The sequence below is a fragment of the Adiantum capillus-veneris genome, chromosome 1 (genome assembly GCF_014529385.1).
Source record: "Adiantum capillus-veneris isolate H3 chromosome 1, ASM1452938v2, whole genome shotgun sequence".
NCBI lineage: Eukaryota > Viridiplantae > Streptophyta > Polypodiopsida > Polypodiales > Pteridaceae > Adiantum > Adiantum capillus-veneris.
Window position 1 is genome coordinate 79,488,093 of NC_140931.1, and position 21,600 is coordinate 79,509,692.

Genomic DNA, 21,600 nt, shown 5'->3' on the forward strand with positions numbered 1-21,600 from the left:
TGGGAGTGAACTATAGCATGGTATCTTTATAACATTTGATTGCTCATATAAATGCTTGCAATATCTATATATGTCCATAAGACTCAAGTTACCAAAACTCTCAACACGCGCGCCCTCTAGGTTTCTTCAAAATCTTTCACATACACATGCCTTTTCTTGGACTTTAGAGAATTACCAATTGGCTTCTCATCTTCTTCTCTTCTTTTGAATTAGTGCCTTGACTCCATGCAAAAGACTTTGATAGTTTTCCTCGTTCTTAATTGCTTCTAGCTTCATAAGGACTTTCAAGCATCTTGACACCCTTTATCAAACCACATTTTGCATGATCTACCTTTGTTGACAACTTTTACTTTATGGCAAAGCATTCTTCATCACAAGAAAAAAATAACTTTCTTCAAAGCTTTCCATTTAGTTTTAAATGACACATCATGTTGGAGCTTTGTCATCCTAAATTTTTTCTCGGCCATTTCAATATAGACCCATGCTCATTTAAAATCCATACAAAGAGACAATTGTTCTTTCCTTTCAATACATAAGGTCTAATGGTTTGACTATGAGCTCCATTGGCAAAGTATAAAACTCTTTAAGCAATGCATGATGGCTTTAGATAGTAGGATATAGTCAAGCACACTATCCCATTGTGGTTTTGGCATGTAAATGCATCATTATTACCTTATAAAGATACACCATTTGCAATGAGTATACATGTATTATTTCACATGTGTAGAAGTAGCATCCCATATTGATCGGCTCTTTCTATCATTGACCATACAAGTGAACTTCATCCATCTCCCTTTGAAATGTATGGCATATCAAATTATTGTGTATCATGTTGCAATGTTTTTGTGCGAACGTTCATGTACCCAAAGACAACATATCAATTTTGCTTTCAATTTTTGAAGGTTTTTGTGCCTTTTGGAGGCCCCTTTACTCTTTTAAGAAGGGTAGAAAAATATTTATCTTCAAAAGTAGGACTAAATCTTTAAAAATCCTTAAGCAGCCCTTCTAAATTATCTTGAGGTAGGTTAGGTTGAAGTTTACACTACAAATGAATTACAAGGTCACTAGTGAGTCCTCAATCACTTTATGTGATTTCACAAATGCACCACGTGTGATTTTAAAATCCCAAAAACACTTTTTTCTCAATCTCTAAGTGATAAGCAGCATGGTGGGAGGCGATCGATGGTGGGCATGCTTTTGGCAATGGTGGGCAAGATCGTGGCTGTAGATTTTTTGCCTCGTATTTGCAAATTTCTGGCCTAAACCCCAAATTTACATCAATTTGCATTTATGAGATTAGGCCGACTTTCATACATTTCAAAAATCATGCATGGGTGAAGTAGTTGGGGCATTGAGATCTCAATTTTGACATCTTGGGTTCAACTCTCGAGGTTGGGAGGAGGGGTCTTGACCCAAATTTAGAACTTTAACTTGAATTTACAAAAACTGCATTAGACGACACCAGTGTTTGGGAAAAATCAATTTTCCAAACATACAAAATTCCTTTCCTTGAATTTGCCAAGAGGAAATTTTAGAAAATTAGGTCACTTCTTTAAGTTTTTACACTATTTTTCTCTATTTTGGGGCGGAATTTCTCCTTTTCCACTTGCCCTTAACCAGCATTTTTTAAATTGAAAACGGCACGATATTAAGCTGAGACACATTTTTCCCGTTGGACAACACTCACACTCCCTGCATGCCCATGAGATAGTACCGTGGCCTTTTCCAAACAAACGTGATGATTTCCAAGGAGTAGTCCTTTGACAAGACTGAAAACAAAGTAGTCACTTGCATCCGAATCGGTACTTATGGACCATGGTATTGAATACTCCATTTGTCTCTTAAAGATGAATAACAAAACCGTCAAAGTCTAGGGTCGGGGGCAAGCCCTCCCAGCCGCTCATCTACAAGCCATTCTGAGCCAGAATCTTTTTGTCCATCGTCAGATGCTCGCCATGTCAGCACTTGGAAACTTGGAACCAGCCAGTCAATCACTGGCTTCGTAATTTCAACGGCTCAACACAACTGAGCGCAATTCAGCCCTGTGTGTCGCATGCCCTCTGTGTTGTCTGCGAAGCTGTTGGCCCCCCTCCCTTGGACATTTGATGGCTGGGAATGGTCCCCTGCTAACCATTCCTTGTTTTAAGGGCTCTCGGCATCCGCCGATCGCCATATGGTCGACCTGAAAACAGGGAATGGTCAGCATGGGACCATTCCCTACACCAAAAACTCCTTGGATGACCATCTCCATTGATTTAAATTTTTGGTCTTTCTTTCAAATAGATTCATGGAAAGATAAAGTAGTTGGATGGAAATCTCCAACTTTAGCAAACAATCATGTTTTATATTTGTCAAGAAAGATATTGAGCACTAATCTTGGATGGAAATCTCCAACTTTAGCAAACAATCATGTTTTATTTGTCAAGAAAGATATTGAGCACTAATCTTTTTGTCTATCATGGCTTGCCAAAGTCAATAGTCTCACATAGAGTCCAAAATATGAATCCTTTCTAGAACGAGCTACGTGAGAATCTTGTGCATCAAAAGATTGAAAGTGTCGTATTAGTAAAAGTAGAGGCTTGATGCTCACACATGGACACCCCCTTGAATTCAAAATAAATGACTTGGTTCTGTTCAAATTTGCAATGGCTCGTTTCAAGTTTTCTATGGGCAAGGATTGGCAAGGTCATTGAAAGCATTGTCTCAAGGCAACAAGTTGATACTACCCTCTTTGGAACATTTGAGAAAGAGTTAACGAGACATGTCCTAGGCTCAAGTTGCCAACTCATTTTGGTATATTTATAGAAAAGGAAGCTCATAGATTCACAATGTCTTTATGTTAGCTACTTGACCATTCGAGGGTCTTCCTCCGACATAAACACTTGATGACAAACCCCTTGAATTTGATGGGCTTGAAGAGAGTCAAGAGCCAAAAAGCATCCTTAACCCTAGACTAGTAACGACACTTTTATGTCCTCTTAACTGAGCAAATTTCTAGAATTACTCCAAGAGATGCACCTTGAGTGTTGAAGCATTTCATATCCACAAAGTTGGCTTATGAGCTAAAAAGAACGTGGAGTTTTTTGGGCTATGGATTCCACCTTTAATTTTGTGCTTGCAAAACATCTTTTGACCTAAATTGTGTGCCATTTTCTACTATTTTTCATAATATTGGCAACAGATTTCCATAAAACCCATGTCAATGAGATCTAATCTACTACGTCATTAGATTTAGTAGTATTCCACACGTTTTCATGCGTCTTATGAATAGGGAATGATCCTATTTTATTTTATGGCCTATTTGTGAAAAATTGTATATGTGCTTATTGACAAAATTTGAATTTAAACAATATTTTGAGTAACTTGTATGCAATATAAAGACAAGTTTGACTGGGCTTATGGATTCAATATTAGACAAATAGGCTTCTTTGAGTTTTTTGGCACCTAATACCACATATAGCTAAAAACACAACCTTGCCATGATGTTTTGGTTTTATCAAAATTGGACTCAATTTGAGTCATGACTATTTACTCTTCAATATTGACTGTTTCATTTAATTTGTTATCGAAATTGGACTCAATTTGAGTCATGACTATTTACTCGTCAATATTGAGTGTTTCATTTGGAGAATCATGGTATCTTTGTAGCGTATATCAAAAGCTCATTGCAAATTTTGAATTTTGCTACATAGTTTTTGGAAGGAAATTGGTCACATTTTAGGAGCCAAAGTTATCATGTGACTACTGTTTGTACTTCATAATTGTGTCCAAGATTTCCTAGATACCGTTTTTTTACGCTTTTTATTTTGTCTATATTGGTGTATGGATGTAAAGTACGAAAGTCTTTCAAGGAAACATATACTTAAGAGGCAATTATGCATGTAGCCATAGAAATATTAATGATAGGTCAACAGCATGCCAAAAATATATTTTTGTGTCTAATTCTATGTTTAGAATCAGAATTGTGTGGCCTCAACAACCATAGATTTTGATCGCCAATCCATTGAAGTTTGTGGGGAAAATAGTTCCATGATCTTAAACAATCCGATTGAGCTCAAGAATTTATTGTTGTTGGTAAAATGGAGCAATACATAGACTTTTGAAGATTACCATGACCAAAGAGTACAAAATTTTAGCTGTTATTTATTTAAACCATAAGTTTTCTTTTCGCTTAAAGCTCAAGGAGAACACCTCAAAAGAATCTTTCATTTTCTCCTTGGTACTTGCAAAGGGAAAATCATAACTCTCATATGGGTATCATTTTTTTTTTTGAAACCCAAAAAAGGACACTTTTATGTCCTAGTAGGTTACCGATCTAGTGTTAAGCATGGGGATAAGTTTCAACAAAAGGTAAGGAACTACTCAGTACCTTGGAACTAGTATGCACGCTTCCTCTTACATTTTCACCTCCAGTTTTCTACTCTACTATTTGGTAATTCCATAAGATATAAGATATTATACTAATACTGACATACGTAGATACAACACCAAATTGATAGCAACATATGATGCACTAAAGAATGCTAGTGATTAAGAGGATATGGTCTGCCCTAGAGATAGGGTACCCACCATTTGAACATTTACCATCACAAAGACATGCAAAACACATTCTTGCATGAAGAGTTGGAAGAGAAAGTGTACAAGGGTACCGCCACAAATTTATAAAGGCATTGTATGAGTTGCAAAGCTCACCATCAGAGGAGTGATACATACTTTATTTAGGATTGATACATACTTTATTTGTAGTAGATTTTGAGTGATTAATGTTGCGTAACATGACTTGGTAGATGATTCAAATCTTCTAGGTTAAGTTTACAGGAGATATGAGAGAACCTGATTTGACATCAGACAGATATACACACTAACATATAGCTGTCATGGTGACATATGCTTGGTCCACAAATGGTCCAGTATGAAGTCAGGATAAAGGCTGCATAACATTGGGTAATGCACTTTTGTTTGAGACTAGCACAAAATAACAGATATTTGGATACCCATGAAAATTTGGATTCAGTGAGACGGACACAATGAACATGGACAGGTCGAGACGGGCTGTCCCGTATAAGCTCATGGGAAGAGGGGCTCTGCATCCTCGCACAACGCAAAAACGAAGGCCAGAATATACAAGGCCACATGGGTCATTTTAAGATCTTTGTCCCCCATACAAAACCAGAAAAAGTACTGCATTTAGATTACAAAAAATTACAACTTCATTCACCACAGACAGAAAACCTTTCTAAAACGGTAATGTCGTCCATGAGTATCGCCAGCACTTCACCTTGGCAATGACTAGACCTCGTCAAATGTTTGCACACCAGTTCAAAACGAAAACTTCAAGCAACCATCCAGCTGCATAGTGGGGCCACAACAAATACTTCAAAGTTCAAAATGCTTCAAACTTTGAATCTGCTTCACTGGCTTGTGGCCACTAGATCAGTACCATTAGTAACTGACTCTCCATCTTTCGAAAGAAAAAGAAGATATCCACTGCTTAACAACCCATTTGTTTAATCACATTTTATGTTTCTATAAATTCGCCGCACAAACATGGAGGAACCAAGATAGCCCATGGCACCTGAAATACAAACCAACATGCATGAGGGTAACGAAAACATCACAAAATAGATGTTTATTTTCTTAGATTTTGAAATGAAAATAAAAAATTGGAAGCACTTACCGCAAAGTATACCCAGCCCAATGCAAAACATAAGAGTGTACCCAAAGTAGAAGCTTAGCTGAAAGAAGCCTGTCATTTTTGTTTTCATGTGGTAATAGTAGATGGAGTACAGATAAACATACACTGCAGTTGATGCAGCTGAATAGAATGATGTCCACTGCCAATGGTAATTTTCAGCATTAAGCAAGAAGTACGTTCCTACTATTGTGACGCATACGGTCACAATGATGAGGATAAGGACAACAAGAAGCATGAATCCATATACATAGTAAACCTGAGATATAGCACCTGAAAATGTTAGATGGCATGTCATACATCAAATGCGTCACAGAGATGACATTAAGGAGAAACAAACTGCAAACCTTGTAGTTCCAGAAGGATGAAAATACGAAGTACATTTCGATAAATATGCTTCCAAACGGAAGCAAGCCTCCCATGATTGAAATCACAGAGGGTGTCAAATACCACTTCCTCTCAGGAATTGGCCTCGGAATCGTCTTAACTCGGCAGGGATTATTCGGTGCACCACTCCAATTTCTGCCGATGACCGTACCAAGCAGGGCCAGAGGAAAAGATATAAAAGCCCATATGATAAAGACTACTACCTGTCACTCAACAAACAAGCACTCCACCATGTCATCAATGGTCTCTATAAATTAGCTTACAGAACAAGGCAAAGCAACCCGATATACCATGGTGCCAAAGGGGATTGCTGCCAAAGAACCATAGGAAATGGCAACAAAATTGAGAATAAAACCAATGCCAAAACACGTGAATGGAAAAAGGGAGGCTGTGACAAGCATTGATTTGATCCAGTGTTTGCCTGCAAGACACAAACGCCCACTTCTTAGTATCTCAAAGGTAAGGCTTCTTCCAAACTTGTGAACTTCATCCATCAGTCATACCATCATTCCGCCCATACAAGCTTCCACTCACATAGCCAGCTATGAAGGATGTAAATGCATAGCTGACTATGAATACTGTCACAATCGCTCCTCGTCTAAAAAAACCCAAAGATGCTTTAGACTAACTAACGTTGTAGCACCGCATCCACTTCTTAGTGACTCAAAACTTTAAAACCAGAAAACTTGTATCGCAGATAGGTAACAGGCAATCTAGGACTCCCAAGTGTGGATGGCACTCAACACATGAAAACATCTCCACAAGGCTCGTCAAGGGAATGCAGAACACATGAAGAATACTGGCTCGTTGTCGACGAAAACAGAACTGGTTATGCCCTGCCCAGAAAAGAAGACCTAGCAAGAAGCTCAGGTCAGAAAATAGAGCAAAGAAGAGACATGAGACCCTAAACTAGTAAAATGGAATGTTCCTCCCAAATCAGCTCCAAATGGCAGTCAGATATCATGAAAAGAAATAGCCGATATGGATTCCAAGTCCTAGTTGCTTAAAGTATCTTAAGAATAGCAAGTGGCATCAAAGCCTTATTCAATAGTATTTTGAAGAGCCTCAGGCTCCATCTTGCGAGCATGCGTACCATCAGGAATGATCATCCATGAGAATGTAGCCCCTTGGATGAAGAACCATTTCTTGTGTCTGCATCCTGGCTTACTCTTATCTATTCCCTATGCACTATCTGAGCCTGAACCAAGTTGTCCATCCTTTTCAGGAAAAAAGCATCTCATCACAAGTTTAACGATCCAAAGTCTGCAAGCTATGTAGTTCTTGAAAATTGGTATGTTGAGCAAGCAGTATTAGAACCCACTTTGCCAAGCGACATAAGCTTTAGAGACATCATGTGGATACGTGTGGGTTTGAACTTCAAGCACAGAGTCCAGTATACAGTTGCTTTTACCACATGATTGAAAGAAAACCCAACAATCAAACACTCATTGGACAAATCAATTACCGTTGCTGATAAGATACTTATTTCCATTAGAGCAAGCCTTCAATCCCATGTTCCAGTCCTCTAGAAGTCAAGGATGAAACTTTCTGGTCGTATCCGTCCGCATAGCAATATTCATCCCAATGCTAACAAGCCTTCAATCTCAAGTCCTCTAGAAACCAAGGATGCAACTTTCTAATCGTGTCTTAAGCAATATTGGGAGAAGTGCAATGATCAGATCTGGAGATTTCAACATTTCTCCTTCCACGTTAGAAGCAAATAGCATCTGACAATATTTCTACGCAAGATTTCTCTTTGCCAAAAGAGTTGATTCTATCCTTATAAAAGAGGTAGCATTCACCCAAGTAGAAGATCATTGCAGCACCAGCCCTGAGCTTGAATAGGAAAGTGTATGATAACGTATAATAATATGAAAGAGGAAAAATCTGAGATCTTACCCTACATACAGCATGCCAACTATTGCCAGCAGAATAACGAGCAGCATGAGAGCAGATAGCTGTGCTCCTGTGCCCACCAAAGCTGAGAGAAGAACCAAGTTCTTAGGTGAGCGAAAAACATCTCCATGCACCAATTTCCATCCAGATTCTTCACTGACATCCCTCTCCTTTTCAGAACACATGAGGAGACAAAACAGACACAGCCAAGTTTACATTGTCAGCAGCCAAGACAAAAGATGAGCTGCAGATAATTTCAGAATAGCATTCACAAATAATTACCAGTGTTTCTAAATCGTCTTCCTCTCTGGCGTATTTTGCATAATCATGACGTAACGTCCTCATCAAAATCATTGACACCAAACCCGTGAGAAAGATGACCATCATAAAGGAATTGAATATCGAAAACCAGTGAATCTGAAACCATGTCATTACCAACCCATGAGAGAGTGGAATCATTCAGATCTACAAGACCCAAAACATAGAATGACTGTTTGAAGGTGGTCCATTGTGCAGTACAAACGAAAGATAAGCCCTAATCTAGGAGATAAGGTGCAGGTGTGGTGAGGTATTTGCATAAACTAGGAGACTACTGTTCTAACTTGCTGATCTTGATATCACCATCATAAGATCTTCTATGAAACAAGGGGTTTTAAAGGCAGCTTGTCCCTCCTCTAACAGTTAATGATTGCCCTCATCTTTCGACTGTCAGGATGTTGCCAATGTGGTCCTAGGAAGTGAGTATGCTGGCATTGTACAATGGTTCTCCCTTGCATAACTTCTCTAGAGTCTAAATAATGGCTTGTGATGCAGCTGGTGCATGCAGCAATGTCATAATCCTCAAGCAGAATTGATGGAGCTCCCATACCTCTCCTTGAAAGTTTCTCAATGACATAGACTTCAACAAAAAGATCTCCTATGCTTGAATCCCATAAACTTTCATAACAGTCCTCCCAAGAAAGGCAATTTGATGGCCCCTAAACCTCTACGTACACTCTACAAAGATAAAGGTAATGCTCCTCAGTCTTTATCTTTAACGTCATTGCAAAACAATGCAGTCCTCTTATATTTACCAGTGTCAATGCGCATATGATGCAATCATGTGCAAAATCTCTTGCAGGTACTGTAAAACTTAAAAGCCATGTGAAAGGTGTGTATATGCATACTGTAAATGTGCAGCGGAAGTGATTGATGGTGAATGCTCAGGATGAGTGCTCAGTGCGTACTCAAGGTTCCTTTTTACTTTATGGGAGTAATGTGCAATAGACTCGAGAGAAGAGAGAATGATACTGTGATTGAAGGTTCTGTGAGTGAAAGAGAGAGAGAAAGGAGATTAATGGGGTCCCAAACCCCCCTCCTAGGGCCCCCCCCTCTCTATCGCTAGAGGTATTTGCTTTAGATTGCACAAATCCTGATACAATGGTCCTAGATGCTGGAATGTTGATGGGATCTTGCTATTGATGCTTGGATTTGCGAGGCTAAGGGCCGAAAATGCAAAACGCAAGGGATGCTGAATGGGATCTGCCAAATGCGGCAAGGCTATGGGCTGAACTATTGTCGCCGATGTCGATGATGGGCTGAAAACTGAAAAACACTGGCTGATGTGAAAGCTGAATCTGAAAATGTTGGTGCTATGGCTGAGATCTCCAACTTCTTGAATCGCTAGGGCTGAAATCTGTTGGCGATGGGGATCTGCTATTGATGGCTGAAAACGCTGATGGTCTGCTGGTCATGGCTGAAAACACTGATGCAAAAACGCCAGGGAATCTCATGAGGGTACTGCTAGCAAAAACGCTAGCTTGAGGGTACTGCAAGTACTTGGTGCTGGTACTGCGGGTACTGACTTATGCTTGAGAAGTGATTGTAGCGCGGATAGTGTGTCGTGCTCTCTACAGTGGGTGTCCTCAGTGCAATGTGCGTGACATCTCACTCAAAACAGAATGAAAACAAAGGAAACAATAGATAACAGCTGATCAACACAGAGACACAGCAGCAGACCAGAACATATGGACTCGACTATCTCAAAGAACCGATACACACTCTGGGATGGCAGCACACTCAGCTCCAGCCCAGAACTCACGGGTACAATGGGGGTGTCGATGCAAGGATGGTGCAGACATGCTGTGTGTATAGACTCGCTACTCTAGATGACCACACTGGACCATATATGAAGAAGATGATAATCCCGATGACCCAACAGCTACTACTTATATGTACCACCATAACGAGCCACCAACGGCTCATAAATGTCAGCCATCCAAGTCTATCTCCAAACTGAGTGGTGGTGGTGACCTGGCCACGATGTCCACTAGACCACCGTCTGTATCCCTGCCACGTGTCACTGCCCAACCCAAAGAGTCCGTCCAGTGTAAACCAGACCAGTCCAACTGTACTACTGTGTCCTGTGAAAGTGACACTGTAGCCCTGCTACTACAGGTTGCCCACCACAAAACCACTCACCGTCTCGGTGAGAGAACAACTAAAACTGCTAATAGACTGAACTACAATAATAAATGAATACTGTACTGCCATGGTGAAAAGACTGTCAATCTGTCATCCCAGAGAAAGGGTAGTCGCCACAGACGCACCCGAAGGATCAATCTCTAGGGGTGGAGCCATCAAATCAATGGTGGAACTTCGTTGCTGGACTAGAGGCTGTTGGGCTCTGTTGTCCATAACCTGGCCGTCTGTGAAAGGAGCCGCCAGCTGCTGCTCGGCAGAGGGTAACACCTGTCCGATAGTGTATTGAGGATGACGAGTGACATAGCCATGGCGGTGTGCACCAGCAACACCGTCGCAGCAAGGAACGCTATGCATGTGGGACAATGGCAATGACTGAAACCCCTAAGGATATTGTTGATTGTAGTACTGAACTGGAGGCTGTGTGTAGAGTCCCATAAAGTGCTGAGAAGGACCTACAGTATGCAATGGCCCGGATCCAGTCCATCCAAACCTCACGCCAACCTGAGCCTGAGCCTGAGGAGACCTATCTCCATGTAGAAGCAATTCCCGAAATCCTTGTACCTGTGCTTTAAGGTCTTCAATGATGTCTGACTTTATTTTCAAAGCTTGTTGCAGTGCGAAAATCGTAGCATCTTGATCTGAGATGGCACTCTCGGCGACCTTCAGAGATTCCTCCATAGCTGCGTATATGGCAGAGTGGCACTAGTGCGTGACAACTAACTGTTCCGCTCCAAGCTCTATGGTGGCGATAGCATTCCTCGAGTCTTGTAATACTTTCTTCAAAAGGTGTAGCAGAGAAGTAGAGTCGGCCACCCCTGAAGATGATACTGGAGGACTCCCAAGTGGCACAGAGGGCTTGCTAGGAGTAGGTACTACTGGTGGAGTAGGAGCTAAGATGGTGGTTGCAAGTAGAGTCAGTGATATATTGGCATCAGTATGGGTGAATATTGGGAAAGAAGGTAGAGGAATCTCCGAGGGAGAAGCCATCGACTTGACATGAAGTTTGGAAGTAGACACTGGCCCAGTAGAGAGAGGATTGGAAGACAACGAGCGTCGCGGAAGATGTGTCACCTTAGTCTGTTGGCTCTCAGATACTGGCAAAGAGAGTAGAGACTCTGCTGTATCTTTTGCCATCTTTGCTTTGATCTTCTTTTTCTTTGTGATTTCAGGATCAGCATGAATGTTTAAGGATTTCCTTTTCCCTTGCACACTTCGTGTATCCTCATCTACTTCGTTTGGTGTAACATGTCTATATATGACCCACGTCAAGAGAGGTGCTGCGAAACATTTGAAGTTGAACTGCACAGACCTCACCTGGGCCCGAAACCTTTTGGCTCTAGACTGTAACGATGAAACAAGAATCTGGTGAAATCCACAGGGTTGGGCGTGGAGCAAACAGTAAAGGCCGTCCCAATGGGACATAGTGGTCTCGTACGGTCCCGTACGTTTTGTACACGTACGATGATGTGCGGTACTAAACGAACTAAAAAATATTAAGATGTACGATGACGTTACGTACGTTCAAAATAAAAAAACAAAGAATTCTTACGTCTAAGGCTCAGGCCCTTGGGTTTAAACTTTACACTTAAAGAAACTTGACATTATGAGATCTTCAATGGGAGCTTGAGAGGGAGAGACCCAATGGAGAGAAGATGGAGAGGCAAGACTCTAGTCTCTAGAGCATGTCACTTGAGAGCTAGAACATGGGAGCATTGAGCAATGAGAGCATTGAGAGCAATGAGCATTGAGAGCTTGGAAGTGTTGGAGAACAAGATGGAGAGGCATTGCTTAAATAGGAAGAGGCTAGAGCATGAGAGAGAGAGAGTTGGGCTGCTCAATGTAATCCATTCACAATTGTGAATTTTGCCCCAAAAAAAAACAAAAAACAAAAAACAAAAAACAAAACGTACGAAACGTACGGGACGGTACGTGACCCGCAATACGGAACGAGACGTTCCGTACGTCGTACGAAAACTACCCTGCAATGGGATAACGTAGTGGGCAGTTCACATTTTCCTTTATCTTCTTTGGCATCTCTAGCTAGAAAGTAGTATCTAAAGATTGCCAGGAGCTGTTTATTTCTTTCGTAATCCGGGTGATCCGTACTGAGCATCTCCTGACATGCCTGAATGGTGGCATCCTTGGAAAGCTGAGAGAGAGTTCGGGTAGCAGGCTTCACAGATGGAAAGGTGGTCATACCCATAGCATGGCCTAACCATGTAGCAGTGAGTTTGTGGCCCCTAACCTTCGGAAAGTTCTTCAGAAGATCATGTATCATCTCAACAGAAACAGTAGTTGACAGATCGCCATCAGCCAGTGCTGTGAGACCCATAGTCTGTATGAAACCGGCCCGTGGGGCGATAGGCGTTGGCTTTCACCCGAAATTCTTTACTTTAGACACACACAGAGCACTTTGCAAAGGTTACCTGCGACGGGAATTAACACTTGAATACACACACGGCTCGGAAGCTAGAATGCCCCGAGCAGACGCCGACAACCTGTAAGCCCCAAAATTGGCGCCCCTTTCGGTATTTCTTTATACTTTGAGAAGGTAAATTTACGAAGTAGAGTCTTGGGAATCCTTTACCTGTATCCCGCTAGATACTACCTGATTTGGCCAAATTTCGGCAACATAACAGCCCCAAAACTTGCGCGAAATCAATTCCCCTGCTGGAACTCACTTCCACTGGTATAAACCCTCTGATTCCTGCCCAAAAACAGTAAATTCAGCACGCTGTATTTACTGGTTTTTGCCCTGTTTTCAGCCCCAAACAGTCCCCTAATTGTCCTCTGCCAGTGGGGCACTATTCCCAATGGTTCTGAGGTCCGTATGGCTGAAAAACAGTCAATTTACAGCACATACACAACGCTGAAAACGCACCTGTACGGTGAGGTTATGACCCTCACCGGTGCCTGCTTTGGAGTAGCAGTTAGCTACCCCTGTTCCTGCTCAAGGAGGCTCTTGCCTCAGCACAAAAGCATGAAACCACACAGCTGTACATCAGTCAAATGAAGAGCCCTCTTGTGGGGCATCACATAACTGCACGTAGGGGAGAGAAAGAGCAGTGTGTAGTGTGCAGGTCATCACTCCTGGCACCACACTGTACATAAGAGGGAAAGAAAGCACTCCATAGCTCTTAACCTGTGACAGGTTCTCAATGAAGCATCCCCCCAGCATAAATCGAGCGCCCCCTCTGCTGCCCTTGACCTGTAATGCATCTATGAACAAATAGATGCAAAAAGGGGAAGATTTCCATGGCTGCCAAAACCTGCGTATCGCTAAAAACGCAGCAAAATAGCCCTGTAAACACGCATCTGACGCCTTCCAATGCTGAAAATGAGCTCCTTGGTCCTAGGTAAAGTCATGGGAAGCTCAAAAATGGAGAGAAATGGCTGAAAATCACAATTATCAGCCTCCAAAACTGCTCCAAAGAGTCAGTTACGAGTTCTGTTCTCCCAGACTTGGTAAATTGACCAAAAAGTGCCACTTGGCACTCATACATGCAATTTTCCCGCATTGGGCTTCCTGCTTAAAAATCTCTCAACTGGTGCATCAATTGACTTTGCAGCAGAGTAATAAAATGTTCCCCTGGTCGTACCGAAGGTAATGACGTGAACACATTTCTGGCCCAAAATAGCGGTTCCCTAAATTTTAGGAAATGATTCCGTTGGGCTCCCACTGATCATCTGACCATCTATCCTCATTGGGACCGCATCCAAAAGTGCAATGTGGCCCAACTGTCGGATACTTTCTGTTGGTGATCCCACCTTGACTTTATGCCTTTATTGAGTTCACTTCCTAGTATCCACCAACTTGGTAAGTGCGACGGGGAGACCTACATGATCTTGAACTGAGCATAGACATCCTTTTACTTTACGAGTTCCAGTGCCGACCAACTTCCCGTCTGCGGGTGAAACTACCGTTCACATTGGCCATACAATGTCCGACCATTTGCAACTTCAAAAAGAGGGTCTCAAAAATTAAACAAAAATCATTGGAAAGAAACCAACAACTAAGGTTAGCAGTTGCCACGTCCTCGTGACACTATAGCTGGTCCTTGGAGAGGATTTCGCTTAGAGATGGCCGAGGTAGCTGTAGATAAACAGCCAAGGAGAATGGTGTACGATTTTTATATGTAGCCGGCCGACCGATCTCATGATGAATGATTTGATGATTGCGTTTCTTTTTACCTGCTGTTTTCACATTTGTTTCTTTGGACGCGTCCGATTCAGAGGTAGCTTCTGAATCCAACTCCGAGGTTGGGGAGGCTTTGTAACTTTCATCGCTGGCATCACTGGAAGTGAAGTCATCCAGAGCTTGGCCACTAGTTTTTGATTCATCCTCCTCCCTCAGCAGAACTCAGCGGCTGAGGTGGTGGCTTCTTTATCAAGCCTACTTTTCTAGAGGGTTTGTTGCTACCCGCCATGGGAATTGCAAAACTTCTGACACTAACTGATGTGTATAGGCCACACCCTGGCTGACTGACTGAGGTTGTTCCAATTCACAACCCAGAAGAACGTCAGACACTCAAAAGCTGATCCACAATTGCATACATATCCACACTTGCATACATATAATAACTCTGCAATTACTGCATACTGCATACTGCTTTCACCCTGTATGTATATATAGTTATCCAACGGAAGGAGCCAAAGCGGAAGAAGCCGAACTGCTGAAAGAAGCCGAAGCGGTAGAAGCCGAAGAGGGCAAGCGGTCGAATTGGGTAGAGCGGCGAGAGATGTGTGTGGTTAGGGCTGCTTTGGAGGGAAAGCGCACGAATAAAGAAGGCCAATTAAAAAAAAAGGGTAGAGGTTGAGTTGGTTTTTGACGAACTGGGGACAGCCAAGTTTGTTAAGGGGAGGGGGTAGGGCGAGTTGGTAAGGGGAGGGACGAGTTGGGGAGGGGAGAGGACGAGTTGGGGAGAGGGGGAGGGGGCGAGTTGGGAGAGGGGGAGGGGGGACGAGTTGGGGATAGAGGAAGGGGACGAATTGGGAGAGAGGGGGGGCGAGTTGTGGGAGAGGGGGGACGAATTGGGGAGGGGGAAAGGGGCGAGTTGGTGAGGGGGAGGGGGCGAGTTGGGAGATCCGGAAAGGGACGAATTGGGAGAGAGGGGGGACGAGTTGGGAAGAGGGGAGGGGGCGAGTAGGGAGAGTGGGGAGAGGGGGAAAAGGGGCGAGTTGGGAGAGGGGGAGGGACGAATTTGGGAGAGGGGGGGGGGAGGGGGGGGCGAATTGGGAGAGAGGGGGAGGGGGCGAATTGGGAGAGGGGGAAAGGGGACGAATTGGGAGAGTGGAGAGAGGGGGGATGAGTTGGGGAGAGGGGGAGGGGACGAATTGGGAAAGAGGGGGGGGGCAGTTAGGGAGGGGAAAAGGGGCGAGTTGGAAGAGAGGGCGACTTGTGAGGGGTAGGGCGAGTTGGGAGATAGAGAGGGCCAAGGGCACACGGTAGGGAGGCGAGGGCAGTAGAGAGGGTGAGGTTTAGTAAAGAGGGGCGAGGGCAGTTAGGCTTAGGAGGGAGTAAGGGGGGTTAGCATGGAGGTAGGAAGGGGTTTAGTGGTAGTGAATGTTAAGTAGGAACTGTAAGGCAAATTAGGAGATTATAGACAGACAACTTCGTACTACTGAGAGAAGGGTGGGAACGTAGAAAAATCTCCCAATGACCCAAGTGTGTTACACTAGAAGAAGGAGAAGATGAAGAGAGTTTGAACTTCATAGGAAACTATCACAGAAGACTTACAGATCTAGCAGAGGAGTTCAACTAGAGAGACCCCAGTAAGAGCGTCAAACATAATTGATGATACGAAGCATTACCATCAAGGTGGTTCACACTTAGAGAAAGAATGATTGGATTTCAAGAAGTTCAAGACGAGACAAGTACCCCAATTACACAGTGTAGAGAAAGGATACCTTAGGAGGAAATGTGGATACGTCTATAGGCATAGCAGAGACTAAGAGTGTTGCACAGACAGTAACAGAATTGTTGCAGAGACAGTAGTAGAACACCGGTCTGGTGAGAAGGTAATGGAAAGAAGAGAGATGGGAGATTCAGGAACCTATTAGGCATAACAATTACAGGTGGCGAAACGGCTACAGACTGTTTACTCAGATGTTTACTCAGAGGAATAAGAGCACTTGATTCTGGAGCCATTTACCAGCGGCAAGGGAACACCATCCAAAGTTGCTAGCTGGATCGCTCCTTGTGGCAAAATTTCCTGTACCATGAATGGACCTTGCCAAGTTAGGACCAACTTCTTTGCTTTTTTATGATATCTAGCTTGATACAGTAGCACCAATGATCCTTGCATAATTTTCGGCTTTCTAAGATGGCAATAATGCCACGCCTTGCGACGAAGCTGCTCAACTTCAAGAGCCTGAGAAGCCAAACGGCGGCTTTCTTTCAATAGGGCGAGACGAGAAACTGAGGCAGACCCCAAACCCCCATTGGCACGGAGACTGCCTACCCGTGGAGATCCTGAGTTGAATTCAAAGGGTGCTATTGCTTCCAAACCGAAGGCTAACTAAAATGGGGTGTGGTTGGTCGTGGCTTTGAAATAAGTGCGGTAAGCCCAAAGAGTGCCGTGGATAGCTTGAGCCCAAGGCGCCGGATGTAGATTACATTCTTTCCTCAGAAGGGCTATCAGAACCTTATTGGTACTCTCGGCCTGTCCATTTGCTCTAGGGTAATAGAAACAAGACTTATGGTGACAAATCTTGTAGTTAGCGAGCAAGGTTGAAATCATGTCATTAACAAAGTGATTGCCCCTATCACTAGTGATCTCCAGGGGACATCCAAACCTGCAGAAAATATTTTCATATAGAAACTTGGCTACAATATTGCGAGTGCAATCAATTGTTGCCAGTACCTCTGCCCGCTTGGTTGCATAATCTGTAGCCACCAGCAGATACTTCCGGTTACCTGGTTGGGCCGAGGGAGCAATTGGACCCACAAAATCTATGCCTCATCTCTCAAAAGGCAGCCATGCCATAGAGACCTACAGAGGACGGTTGGACTACTTGCTTCGTTTAGGTCCACAGTGCTGACACACATCACATACTTTCATATAGGCAATTGCATCCCGGAAACGTAGGGCCACCATAGACCACTCTGTAGAATCTTTTGGGCGATGATTTGACCAGGGTAATGGCCACCAAAGGGACCACTATGGGCATCCTCCAGAATATTCTCAACTTCATGAGGGGAGACACACCGTCTCAGAACACCATCTCGTCCAGATTTGTAGAGCTGGCCCCCAATTAGCGTGAATGGCCTCGACTTTAAAAGCAATTTTGCAGTGGAGACGCATTCTCAGGGTACAGGCCAGTAGATAGCAAATGCAATACATCGCCATACCATTCTAGAGTAGTATCCACCTTAAAAAGACTGCTATTTGGAAAGTCATCTGCAACCCTGTTGCTTCTTCACCTATGTGAATGCGAGAGAGGTGGTCAACAAGGACATGATGTTTGCCGGGCCTGAGTACCACTTCGAAATCAAACTCTTGAAATAAGAGTAGCCATCGCCATACTCGACCTGCAACTTGCGGCTTATTAAGTAGACGGTGCAGGGCATGGTAATCAGTAATAATTGTGAAGTGAACTCCTAATAAATAATGACGAAATTTTTGTAAAGCATACACAATAGCCAAACCTTTCCTTTCTGTGGTGCTATAGTTGTGCTCTGCTTTGGTGAGCAGGCGACTTGCATATTGAACAAGGCGATCCAAGTTGTACTCCTTACTAGGTTGAGTCAGCACAGCACCAACAGCCACTTGACCGGCATCAGTATGCACATGAAAAGGAAGAGACCAATCGGGAGCCACTAGAATAGGCGCTTTAGTGAGGCGTTTTTTGAGGTATGCAAATGCTTCAGCCTCCGGTTTGGACCATTGAATGGGGACAGTAGCACTGGTGAGTCGGGTCAATGGTTGAGCCGCTTGTGCATACATGCGTATAAACCTGCGATGATAGCCTTTGTGGCCTACAAAGCTCTGCACACCTCTTGGGTTGATGGGAGGTGGTAACTTGAAGATGGCCACTATCTTCTCTAGATTATGTGCTAAACCTTTAGCAGACACTACATGGCCTAGAAGTGTGCCCTCAGTGACCAAAAAATGACACTTGTTCGGATTGAGCTTCAGGCGTGCCTCTCTGCACCCGAGAAAGACAGCAGAGAGCTCAGCGAGGTGCTCCTCTAGATTTTCCACTGGGGTTGAACATTGAGCACCCGAGAAAGTTGAAAAATCATCCATGAAGATGCGAAGATGATCCGTAAGCAAAGGACAGAATATGAGATATACTGCTCGATTGAAGGAAGGTGGAGTGTTTTTGAACCCAAACGACATTCTAGTGTAGATACAAATACCCCAGGGAGTCACAAAAGCCATTTTAATTTGATCACCTGGATGGATGTCCAACTGATTGTATCCACTGAACCCATCCATGAAACTCTACAATACATGCCTTGCTACATCTTCTCGCACACACTCAGTGAAAGGTGTGGGAAAACCATCTGGGATAGTTACCTTGTTCAGAGCGCGGTAATCTACGCACACACGGATTTTATTGGACTGCTCCTTAGGCACTATCACCATGGGTGATAACCACTCAGAGTGCTCCACAGGTACAATGATCCCTGCCTCTTGCATTTTTTCTAGCTCTGACTTGACAGCCTCTGCGTAGTTTGGGTTGAGCTTGTAAGCTCGGCCTCTAACGGGCTTAGCCCTCAACCAGAGGGATAGTATGGACACCCAATTCTGGTGGAGTCCCTTCCCAATCCTTGTAGGACCAAGCAAAAACATCTTTAAAAGAGTGTATAAAAGAGACTACCTGATCGAGTAACGCAGGATGCTCCCATAACCAAGCTGCTAAGAGGACATGTTGAGGGTTGTCAAGGTCGCCGAGGTTGACTTCTTTGACCGGGTCAGGAGGTGTAGCTGGAGAGGGTGCCTAAGAAGATGAAGAGTGAGCTGCCTCTTGGAGCTTCAAGACATCATGGGCTTGTGTTTGATAGATTGTAAACTCTGTATACTCCTCTTGTAACCATCCTGGTGGAAGCTCCTCGAAGGGTAAGTCTCCAGACACAGCAAGGTGCTTTTGAGTGGGTGGGGCGTCAAACCCGGGAGATGTTAAAGAGGAAGAGGTGGAACGTTGGTGAACTCATGCAGAGGAGATTTCTTCCCCCTTCAATGATGTGTTATATGTTCACCAAGGCCGACGACTTTTATCAGAGGAACACTTGAATCATGGTCATCAGGGACTAACACACTTGCTTCTTTGACTGGCACACTTTCTGCAGTAGGATTTGGGTCACTGGTGTCAGCCTGAGGAGCCGGGAGAGAGTGTATTACAGGCGGTGAGGCTTGAATAGAGACCACATAGCATGGCATCGATGTGGTAGCTTCCAACCACTGCAACAAGTCTTCGTCAGACACGTCAAGTGGGATAGGCTGCTCGGGGTCGGGGTTGGACTGTACTGACAGCGAGCTGTGATGAACCATTGGATCCATACCTCCTTCAAGTCGAATTGGTTGCATGGAGGAGCCAGGAGTATGTATCCACATGGCATCGTTTCCCCAATCATGAAGAGCCTTAGTATGCCGCAACCATGGTCTACCAATAAGCAAACGAAATCCTCCCTCCACCTGGGGAAGGCTGACCTCCACAAAATCCAAGCTGAATGTGAAGTCTTGTACCTTAAGAGGCACCTTATCTAATATGCCCACTGGACAGACTATCCTCTAGTCAGCCAATGTAACAGTGAATGGAGTGGGGCGGGTAGGCTGCAGACCTAAAGCCGACATAGTAAACTCTGGTATCAGATTGATCCCGAATCCACCATCCAATATGACGCCTGAGAAATGATGCCCAAGAATAGATACAGTGAGACGAGGACTTTTGTAGTCAGTGAGGGGAGCAGCTGGATAAGAAATCATATAAGACTCTGAGGGCTGTACACGGAGGTGGCCACCACTAAGCCCTGCACCCGGGTACAAGGACTGAATGATTGAGAGGGTGTCACTTCTGAAGGTTGCATCTAGCCGGAGCATCTCATAAAGGGACACTTGTTGAAAGGTGTTCTTCAAGATTGCTTCCGCTGTGGGCTTAGCTCCTTCAATCTGGGCTTCCTCTGGAACTCTGACATGTTCCAAGTCAGCCACCCACTGCTTCTAAGAAGGCTCCATCAATATCCGAAAGCATAGAGATTGGCCTACTCTTAGCACCAATGAAGGGCTCGTCAGTTTGGTCAGGTTGTGGAAGTGGAGATGGACGAGATGGACCTATAGGCAAGCTAAGACCAAGAGCTGCTCTCTGTGCCCCAGTGAGTACGCCAACGGGCTCCCCCACTTGTTGTGGTCGAACTGTATGAGTAGCAGGTGATGGCTGAGGGGTGGTGTTCACTATGATCAGATTGATCTTCGGGAATGTGAATTCTTGTTGGTTCTAAGTTGGGCCTGAAGATGAGGATGCCCTTTGCTTGGGACAATCCTTACTGTAGTGGTCTTTAGACTCAGGACAATGACGGCAAGGAGGATACCCTTCAGGTAAAGGACACTTGCTTTGGTGATGCCCATATTCTCCACATCTGTAGCATAAGATGGGCCGATTTGATGGACGAAACAGGGGACGAGGTGGTCTCTGTTCTTGCTGCATGGAGTTGGAAGCTGAGGTGTAGAAACTCTGAGGGGCTGAGGGAGCATGAGTATGATAAAAACTTTGAAACGGAAAAATACCTGACATACCTTGGACAGTAGGGATATTGAGCAAAGGTGGCATGTAATTTGGATGGCCATAGGGAGAAACCATATTGAATGTTGGTGCTAGCCCTTGTTGGAGAGAAGGACCTAGACTTTGTTGTATTTTCCGTAATCCCTTGATATAGTAGCAATCCTTGTCTTCATGCCCAGACTTTTCGCAAAAATGGCAATAAGTACGAAGGGACAGTCCTGTGGAGGGTGTCCTGGAGATCGACATGAGCTGCACCATACCATAGCCTTAGTCTCCTGCTGAGACCTAAGCTCTTCTAGCTCTCTCTTGATTTGATCCAAAGCGTCGTGATGTGGGGGCTTCTCCTATCTAAGAGATTGATTTCTCCTCTTGAAGAGCGCGTTGTAGTTTTAGGGCTTCAAGTTCCCTACGTAAAGAAGTCAATGGTCAGATGGACT

The 21,600-nt window shown here is 43.9% G+C and overlaps 1 protein-coding gene across 1 annotated transcript in view; it reads right to left on the reverse strand.

Moving 5' to 3' along the window:
- Window positions 1-4,824: 4,824 nt before the first annotated feature.
- LOC147465034 (transmembrane 9 superfamily member 1-like) overlaps window positions 4,825-21,600 on the reverse strand; it is a 35,693-nt gene continuing 18,917 nt past the window's right edge. Inside the window, exons 7-13 of the mRNA XM_086517607.1 lie at window positions 8,258-8,392; window positions 7,979-8,145; window positions 6,583-6,677; window positions 6,370-6,500; window positions 6,040-6,282; window positions 5,678-5,951; window positions 4,825-5,575 (exon numbers count right to left, since the gene is read on the reverse strand). Coding sequence (XP_086373733.1) covers window positions 5,508-5,575; window positions 5,678-5,951; window positions 6,040-6,282; window positions 6,370-6,500; window positions 6,583-6,677; window positions 7,979-8,145; window positions 8,258-8,392 — 1,113 coding nt within the window. The 3' untranslated portion in view covers window positions 4,825-5,507. The remainder of the gene's footprint in view (window positions 5,576-5,677; window positions 5,952-6,039; window positions 6,283-6,369; window positions 6,501-6,582; window positions 6,678-7,978; window positions 8,146-8,257; window positions 8,393-21,600) is intronic.